Genomic DNA, 10,017 nt, shown 5'->3' on the forward strand with positions numbered 1-10,017 from the left:
GGACAAATATCTCTACAGGTAGAATGCCAACTGCCTATCAGGATATCTCAAGACAAGTACCTGTGACAAGATGTTCTTTGCAAGATCTTTTATTAAAAGCAGAACCGGCGTGTCAGAAGATATGTTGACTCCTGCAATCGAGACAACAGGTTGCACCAAAATGGCAAAAACACAGAATGACTACAGATAAAGCATTCGACCGTTTATTCCAGTTTTGGACCCTGGAAGTTGTCTGCAGTGTACGATCTTCATGCAGAATCATCAATGCATTTATGAGCATTAAATGTGCATTCAATGCAGCATCAGAACGTTCAAAATAAAGACGTTGATGATTGACCTATATAAAGGGAAGATTGCTCAAGAAGTGACAACAACGTCTACAACAAAAAAAAAGAGAGACAAGCATTTCAGAAAAATCTCAATCAACTCAATCACTTGAATAATATCAGAAGTCCTCATCTGATATACTTGAGCACACTTACAAGATCACTCATCTGCTGCTCAAATAAACCCTCGCCTACAGTTCACATATCTGATCGTCAAGGATCATCCTAGGGTTTTCAAGCCTCTCGACCGCTCTGCAGTTTGAGAAGCTCAACTCAACTATACACATTGTTGAAGAGAATTGAAGCTACTCTGAAAGCTTCCACCAGTCTGATAAGAACTGAGAATCTTATCTGTGTAAATCTAGGAGTTTCGGATTAGGCATTGGATAAGTCCTAAGTCTGAAGTGGGTGTATTACAAGACGTTGTAATAACCAAAGTCTTCTAGTGAATTCCTTCCTAAGTGGAAGAAGGGGAGACGTAGAAGGATTAAGCCTTCGAACTTCCATAAATCGTGCCTTAGTCTTTACTGCTATTTATCTTACTTTCTGCTCATACATTGCATTATAAACTTTGCATCACTAAAACCTCTGAACTATTTCCGCACTATTTAAGTTGTTCAAATCGTTTTAGAAGTTGAGAAAACAGATTAAGTGAACTAAACCTCACTTGATCATTTCGAAAATAGAAGAAGAAAAGTTTCAGAGTGTATTCACCCCCCCCCCCCCCCTCTACCATCTGAACCGATCCCAACAACATATTTTTTCAACAAAAAATATTATGTATTTTAATTTGCGTAAGGACCTATTGAACTAAATAATTAAATAACGAGTTCATAAATATAACAAAATATCATATTTTTAAACGTTATTAATATATATATATATATATATATATATATATATATTAAATTACACATCGGTGTTGAAATAAATCAATTCATGTTGAGTCAAGTTTTAATCCAAAATAATAAATAAAGAACAAACCAACACACAAATATCATATATGTAAAAGTTAAAATTTAAAAAAAATAAATATTTTTCCTCTTCAAAAAATCTAAAAACTATAACAATTATTTTATGAGACGATGTTACAATTAACGAAGGAATATTTTTACAAGAGTTGAAGATGAATATCTTCAGTTGTTTTTAGCAAAATTATAAGATTGATATTATTTAAATATTATTAAAATCTGTAAATATATCTATGTTAATCAATTTACTACGGGTTAGTTAATAAATCAAAAAAAAAAGTCTAAAAAAATTATGGATGACACGTCTCACATTAAATTAAAGATCATGTAAAAATTATATTGATACAAATTTTCAATTAGATGAATAAATAAAAAAAATATGCAACAAAACGGTTGAGATAAAATATGAAATGATAACATTTGTATTCAATCAAAAATTTCAGCAATGATAACATTGTAAGCAAAAAGAGATCAGTACATTTCGAAAAACGAGAAATCAAAAAGAAAATAAGATTTTCAACAAATACATTGAACGTTAAAGATACTGATACAAGTAATGGAAGACGATAACATACCAGAATGCAGATGAGAATGATGAAATTATTGTTATTCTTTGAAAGTAAATATTTTTAGCATAAAAAAAAGACCGTATGATTAAATAATAACGATAGAAAAATGTAAATGATTGATAAAGATAGTATCACAAGAATTGTTATTAAATAATGACTCTTTCATGGAGAATAAAAAAAACACATGATATGAAAAATCTTTAAAGAGAGAAAAATCCCAAATACAAAATAAACAAATATTTGACGCAATAATTTAAATTAAGGTTTAGAATGCATTATCTATACCAATTTTTTTTTCATAAATCAATAGTGATCAATATATAACATAAAAAATAACAAAATCATATTAATATAATTTGATTAACATATCTCACTCATTAACAAATAAAGAATAAATAATACATACATGAGATAGAAAATAAGATAAATTAACGGTATGAAACATGTCATAATTTCTCAAGATTAATAAAAAAAATAAAAAACTCGATCGAGCTGTAATAATTACATAAGTTTCAATATCAATATTGTGTTAATGTAAAACTACAATAAACGTAACACTTATATTTATAAGCTTACATGAATTATTGATAATGTCTTATTCTAAATTGTTAACGTGGATGTAAAATCATCATGACCGTAAATAATACAAACATTGAAACTGCAAGTGTTACATTGTTCGAAAATGTTGCAAATATTTTTATTAGTTGCAATGTCAAAGATTATATTGATTACATCACTAAGACATGTAATAGTTTTTTTTCAAAAAATATATATTATTACCATGAAAATCATTTATTAACTACGTGTTAATATCTTCTCATCTCAATTAATTTATTTAACAACGTTTATCAACAACAAAAAATGTTTTCACGTGCATCACACATGATTTTTACTAGTTTATTAAGTAAGTAGTAGGCTAAGCATGCTTAAATATATAAGATAAAATTTCTAGAAGGCCCCATTTGTTATTATTAAATATGTAGTTCAGTCCAGGCTAGCCCATCATCAAACATTTAGCCGTACGGGTCTCCGATAAATTATACATGAAATCTTTATATTTATATTAAATTTCCACTCGCCCCGAAAGTTTATTTTATTTTTATTAAATAAAAAGCATAAGTAGGGTGATTATACATTTTTTCCTCGCAAACATGCTAAATTTTTTATGCATTTGAGTGGATTAAAAACAATCTAAAAACACACTTAAAAAATATTTTTTTGAAGCTATAACTTGCGGCTTTTTGAACCTTTGCTTCTAATGATATTTAGAAATAAAAAAAATATTTTTCAATATATATCCAGACGACAAATCGTTTCTGATTTTTTTTTTTAAAAATAAAAACATTTTGAAAAAAAACTCAACTTATTTAAGAGTTTTTTTAAAGGTTAGTATCCAAACTAACTTTAAAAGTGAACTTAAATCTTACATAACATACAATATAAATTTAAATTTTCACATGATTTTTCGTACGTTATTCATTTGAATTTTAATAAAATACCAACGAGCACAACAACTTTTGAAACGATCAAAAGCTGCCAAACAATGTGTATTCAAACATAAAATTCGAGTCATCAAACACGAACATGTTCGAAAATAAGTAAAATAATAATTGGGTAGCCTCAAGTCATCTAAACTTCTATCTACATCAGTTGACGCCAATAACCCCAGAAACTAACCAAAAACCTACGGGCAAACAAGAACCTTTCGACTCATTTTGTCACATTTACAAATGACAAACCGAAATGCAACCTACGAATGCTTGGAAAAAGACCAATTCCCAAAGCTTCATCTCTTTCTTGTATTAAATGAAACATGAAACTACTTCTTACTCGTTCTATCCATCTCCTTTCATTTCTAAGGATCCTAAGTACAGGCCAATGTTAGAAAGGACAAACCTTTGAGGTAGCTCGATTTCTAGTCTAGTGTCGTGGGATCCCAAAGTATGACTCTTACTACTGGTCGCCAATTACCATAAAACAAATTGGCCAAGCATCTACGCTGGAAGATGATTTACATAAAGACGAGGCATCCGATGCATGAAAATACATGCAGCAAGAGAGCGCTGATAATCTGATATGTACTTTTGAAGGGCACATTACTTGACGAACTGCTGCTCACGATTAATTCTCCAGCATTTACAAATTCATCTTTCCCAAATGTTATGGAGACATTCACGGACAAAGAACCTGCAGAAATGCGATTCAGATGTCTTAAATAGTTTACAAAATCCGACTTTTGAAATGAAAGAGTGTTCAGCTAGCTATGATCAGATGATGGGCCTATAAGCCAAACAGCTAGCCTTTTAGATGAGAAACTTGATAAGGTAGTCTCAATTTCTTGCAGGATCTAAGTGGGATCGCACTGTTAGATGTGATTAGACTGATAATCTTGAGGGAAAGAAAATCGATAACTTACAATTGTAGTCTGCCCACCCTATCCTTTGATGAACCAGATCATAAACAAAGATTTTATCTTTAAGAACAAGATCTGTAACAAGAAAATAGCAGTTGAACCCCACATTAGGTTAGTAAACTTGTGCATGAAAGAAAACCACCACAGACAAACACAACTCGATTCTCTTAACATTTTTTCGTTCCTGGAAAAACTTTTAAGCCAAACCAAGTTACTGTCAGCACAGCCTTGAAGAAACGACTACAGAACTTAAGTAGAGATATAAACACGTATGCTGAAACAAATAATAAGAATGAGCCAGATGGCCACAATAATAATGGAATGGGATTAAGATTTGAATTCCAAAAACATGTGTATTCAGTTACTTGAAAAGTTGGGTTTTTAGGGTACAAGGAATTTCAAGACAACACTTCTAACACGCATATTTCAAGCTGGTCGAGTGATCGTTGTGATTTGAGAAAACAAATTGACTGCCTTAGTCATGTAACAAACCTCCCAAAATTGTCGTGCCTCCATTCTCAACTTTAACGAAACCTATGCACCACATTGCAGCGCTATCCTGGGGAAAATGGTAAAAATTTCAAGTTTGGCACAAATTAGTTACAACCAAAGAGTCATTCAAAAAATTTAATAAAATGAAGAAGATACATATTTAACTTTTTTTCCATGATGACTATAATTGGAATACTCACGAAAAATCCCTTTTGAACAAGGTAGTCAACTGGTCTTAAAACCAAGGATGCACCTTCAGCAAAATTGAAAGAAACAGGTGGGAACAACTCTGTAATATCTGTTACACTGTTTTAAGAACAGAAAACGATCTCATTACACTGTCCAAACAGTCTCATGTTAAGAATCTTTTGCCAACTATCATTTCAAGTCAGAAACCAAATTGGTGATCATGTAACAATTAAAATAGTGGGGAATCCAATGAACCTTGTCGAGACTAGATAACATTGATTTCCTTCAGAAACAATCGGTGTCACGTATGGAGAAAGAGATGCAGTTACCTGCAAAACCAGTATAAATCAGGAACGAAGTTGGAATGATGTTAATTTCATTATTGGAAGTTTCATAAACCCCATAGTTCAAATAGATTTAAACAAGACTCTCCCTCGTTTACGCTGCTCATGAACTTCGGTAAACATCTGGCTCCTTTGTAATAATGATGGCAACATCGATTAATTTAACATATTTGTTTGTGTTTTTATTCCAAAAATGGTGGGTCACTTTAAAACGAGATCATAGTTCCAATCGCTCAGCTCTGTAAAGAGAACTTGCTGGGGGAGTGGGAAATAAAAATTGTCCCTGCTATCTTGTGTGGTACAGTGATCGAAATATGACATTTGTGTTATTGTAAGAGTTATAAAGATTTGAATTTTGCATTGTCACTACCAGTTATACTTTCTAGTATACATTCGATCTTACAATTATTATCAAAGTTACAATTACATATTCAGTTCTCATTAATTATTACTTTGTTCAATCATCGTGACTGCTATTATTGAGAAACAACACTTGTGTTTGTTGTCTTATAAGGTAAAATGACCAAGACCTTAATTTATTTTATTTTTTCTTTTTGATCATCGCATAACATTATACCACTGATGGTTTAAAAAGACACCATTTTTACCAGCTATAAATTTTTATACAAAGGTGTGTGTCCCTACCGAACTTCATCCAAGACAGGGATATCACTAAGAAACATGAACAAGATAAAACCGCAAAATTTACGCCTATTTTGCGGGTTTTGGCTTCAAGCAAAATCAGGATAGGAGTAACCAAGTAGAAGTGTGGAAATTAAAGATACACTTACAGCGGTTACAAGAGGATCATAAGCTCCTTCCACAAGGTATGCCAGAGTTGTTCCGGAATCAACCATGGTTCCTTGTTTATCTGTCGTCATAAACATTGCTGGATCAATAGGTAACAGCTGCCCATTGACAGCAATGGTCTGCAGATATAAATTATAGTGAAGCCTGAAAGATTAAAAATAAAGAATTAAACATAAGCAACACCATGCAATTAGAGAAAAAAGCGCCACACGGGAAAATCATCTCATAATTATCTTCTGAGAAAGAAGGTTGAAGGAACTGGGTGATCAGAATGCGTAACATAGAATAGATGGTTTAAAAGCTTAGAGACAACTCGATAAATTGTGGTACAAACATATATTTCAAGAGCAAAATAAATAAAACACTCTACTACCTTCGATTTGTATTTTGTAGATATGCTAATTCTACAACATGATTACACATATAATAAATAAGATGCGGCTCTAAGACAAGATAAGAAAAGTGGGTAAACACACGACGCACAAGTGCTAGCAGCTAAAAATTTAAACAAAAAGGAGACCTTTCAGAGTTTGGTTCATATCATACTCTCATATGAATGATGACTCAATTACAAACTCGTCACCTCAGAAACACAAAAACATGTATCTGAGGACAACTGTACAGAAAATATATTCTTTATTTGGGTTTCAGTCACATGGACAAAAGTTAAATTTCCTGACTTTAAACTTAATTATAAACTGCAAACATAATTTCCAATGTATAATCAAACCATGACAATTTAAAACATTCTTAGATCATAAATAATACGTACGTTGATGGTACAAGAGGAGTATAAACGATTCTTGAATCCAATATCTCACCAAGAACTAGTATACCCCCACCATTCCCTTCTCCTTTCAAGCAGTGGGAAAATACTTTTGGGGTGATCCCACGTGATGACAATTGCGATATTACTGAAAGACCGTGCCGGCCAAACCCAAATATACCATCATATGCTCTATCTGATTTAGTCAAATCACCAAACAGAGACGTGCTGCACCTGCTTCCCCATAAAATTTATGTTCATGGTTTTATTCTTTGTAAATCAAGACATAAAAATTCAGAAATCAGAAACGGCTAAACTCATGTAAACTTTAATGCCTTAAACTAGAATAGAAAATGGTAAAGAAATAAAAATGGAAAAAACACAAGGCCTATTGTTTGTCAAGTCCAAGAATTTAAATAATTGTCATTTGATTTTCACTTTAAATTTCCTAAAAGCTCCACACATGTGACATGTCAGCAATTTTATACCTTATTATTTAAAGCTGTTCTTATGGCTGCATAATAAAGAATGATAATGATCTTGTTATGTAAAGGGCACCAAACCCGACCCATGTAACTACATACAAGTACAGATGCAAATTGCAATAAATAGGAATCATAAACATATCAAATATAAACCATAAGAGCCAGGATTCAACACGGTTTAGGCATCCAAGATTGTGCCAAATCAAGTTATCGGTCGATTTCAAATTTCATATATCCACATACAATCCTATGGATACAATTTACAGGAGCATAGAAACAGTGTAGTTAAAAACATTAAAAAAACAAAAGAATTGGATTTATCATGAGGAATCCAAAATTATTTCAAGTAATTTCAATTGAAAGTTAAAAATAAAGACAAATCCACAGATGCATATGTGTCAATTCGCAAGCATGCACCGAAACAAGAGTAATAATTTAAGATAGTCCAAAGCAATTACCTAACAATTCCAAATCTACATATGCAACAGTACATAAGTTTTGTGCATTCAATCGACATGAATTATAATGGTAGCTTACCCAAAAACAATAGGAGCTGAAGAATTGGCTATCAATGAGGTACCCAAAATCGTGTCGAAATAAATCAGATCATTTACATAAAAACCAGAAATGCCACTCTCATCTTCGTAGTGGAGTGAGTAACCACACTGATTATATTCAGCAGAGCATTCGGCGGATAAGGTATGTACTAAAGAAGCACATATATTATCTGAGCAGGAAATGGAAGAAACGGTTGACGAGCTAGCAGGATCGAAGAAATTGAAAGCAATCTGCAAGTGAAGAACGGTATAAAGTCAGATTAAAAACTCGGACTACATCAGTCAATTGCCGAACAAAACAATTGAAAGACAATATAGAGTGAGAATTATACCCCTAGGCCACTATTTTGGGGACAATCATTACATGAACTGCAGGCAACCCACAGGACATCGCTACCAGTATCAATTAGTACATTAAATTCTTGGGGTGGAGATCCCAATCTCACTTTAGTATAATGAATTCTACATAATTGAACAGCCATAGTCAATTATCATAAGAGGAAACACAAATTTACAACCAAAGTGTACACGGATTGCATGTGAATATAATGAGTAACAATAACTTGAAATCAAGACGAACAGAGCACTTCAAAGTCCGAGAAACGAAGTCAAAGCAGCATCACCCTACACTATATAAATAATACAACAGTCGATCTCAACTAAAAATCTCAGAAGCACAATAATTAAGGACCCTAATTGGCAAAGAAAACCAAACAATGAGGAGCGGAAGAGTCCAGATTCACAACATCATTGTCGAATGACTTTGGCCCGATACAAAAGTTCCGAAAGCATTGCCCACGAAAATTCAAACTAGGGAAAATTTGGTGTATCCTAGAGGACAAGAGTCACTTAGGAAAACTACACACGATACTCCGAGTTTTCTCAATCAAAAGCTGGTCCATACAGAAACAAAGGATCATAACACAGAAAGATAAATGCCATCTTTTTTTTCATTTTTCCTTTTTTTTTAAAAGTTAAATACGAAATAAATCTCTAAAACATACATTGAATTTCATCAATCAACAGAAGTGATAAATAAAATCAAACATCACAAGTTTTTACACCAACTCCACCATAAAATCGGGACTCGGGACTCTAACCAACAGAAACAAAATAACAAGAAGATTAATAACAAAAAAAGGAGGGGAAAAAAAAAAACTAGTTTTGAGATATTTTTTAGAAAAGCGATATGCTTACCCAGCAATGTAAGGATCAGAGGAGCCATAAACAGGGAAATCCACAATGCCACCGGCGAAGCTCTGCAGAGTCCGCGCGTGCCTCGCACTGTCCCGGGCGATAATCACCTCCAGCCCCACTCTCTCCTCCACCGAGAACGCCCGCTCCAGAGTCAGCACCCTTTTACTTTCGCCGCCGCCGCTCGCTGCCGCAACCACGACCGCTGCCGCCACCAATACCACTGCTGACACCATCACTAAACCACCGCCAGCCATCACTGGCACTCCAAAACCCACCGGAGTACACACGACCTGGTTGAATATCTACACGCTGGGAAGTTTGAGACTATGAATCTATATCAAATTTGTAGTAAAAATCTTGCAGAAAATCCAGAAGGACTTTAGTTTTCATAATTCAGCTGAAATCATTTAGATAGTCTCGCCAGCAATCAGTTGAACAAGAACCTCAACACAAACAAATACTTCTTACATGGGACAATATACACACACACAAAATTAGAGAGAGAAATACATACAAATATACATATATATGTGCAGAAAATGGATAATTACATTGCAATTTACATGTAATATAAATAGTGTTTTGGTGTGCTGTTTACCGTTCGTGCCAATCTCCGTGTCCACATGGTGTAAAATCGTTATACAACTTTTTTTGAAAAATTATTTTTTGATTATATATTTGTCATTTTTCGATTTCGCTCTTTTATAATTTCAAAATTCGGTTATTGTTAGCTATTTTTGTTTTTTCGACAATTTTAGTCATTTTTCATTATGGCAGTAACATGACACTAACGCTGAATTGATGTATAGTTGGCGGTGATATCCATCAGTATTTTTGATGGAAAATGGTGTATATCAGAATATGGGACTAAACTAAATATGCAGTTTTCGCTTTTTCC

The 10,017-nt window shown here is 33.1% G+C and overlaps 1 protein-coding gene across 1 annotated transcript; it reads right to left on the bottom strand.

Annotated features, from left to right (window-relative positions):
* Nucleotides 1-3,416: 3,416 nt before the first annotated feature.
* Nucleotides 3,417-9,657, bottom strand: LOC140887514 (aspartic proteinase 36). Its single transcript, XM_073294779.1, has 10 exons — nt 9,120-9,657; nt 8,255-8,384; nt 7,903-8,153; nt 6,887-7,114; nt 6,096-6,258; nt 5,216-5,289; nt 4,972-5,077; nt 4,772-4,838; nt 4,283-4,354; nt 3,417-4,053 (listed from the first exon to the last, which is right to left on the bottom strand). The coding sequence occupies exons 1-10, from the start codon at nt 9,371-9,373 to the stop codon at nt 3,878-3,880; spliced, it is 1,521 nt and encodes a 506-aa protein (XP_073150880.1). The 5' UTR covers nt 9,374-9,657; the 3' UTR covers nt 3,417-3,877.
* Between the last annotated feature and the right edge of the window lie 360 nt (nt 9,658-10,017).

Source organism: Henckelia pumila, chromosome 3 (genome assembly GCF_033568475.1).
Source record: "Henckelia pumila isolate YLH828 chromosome 3, ASM3356847v2, whole genome shotgun sequence".
In the NCBI taxonomy this organism is placed as follows: Eukaryota; Viridiplantae; Streptophyta; class Magnoliopsida; order Lamiales; family Gesneriaceae; genus Henckelia; species Henckelia pumila.

What these genes read in the sequence shown, in the direction of transcription:
- LOC140887514 (XM_073294779.1), bottom strand. Translation starts at nt 9,373, where the DNA reads ATGGCTGGCGGTGGTTTAGTGATGGTGTCAGCAGTGGTATTGGTGGCG. An exon ending in ACTCCTCTTGTACCATCAAC is followed by an intron (nt 6,259 to 6,886) that starts GTACGTATTATT and finishes TTAATCTTTCAG; the next exon opens with GCTTCACTATAATTTATATC. An exon ending in AGGCACGACAATTTTGGGAG is followed by an intron (nt 4,355 to 4,771) that starts GTTTGTTACATG and finishes TTCTTGTTACAG; the next exon opens with ATCTTGTTCTTAAAGATAAA.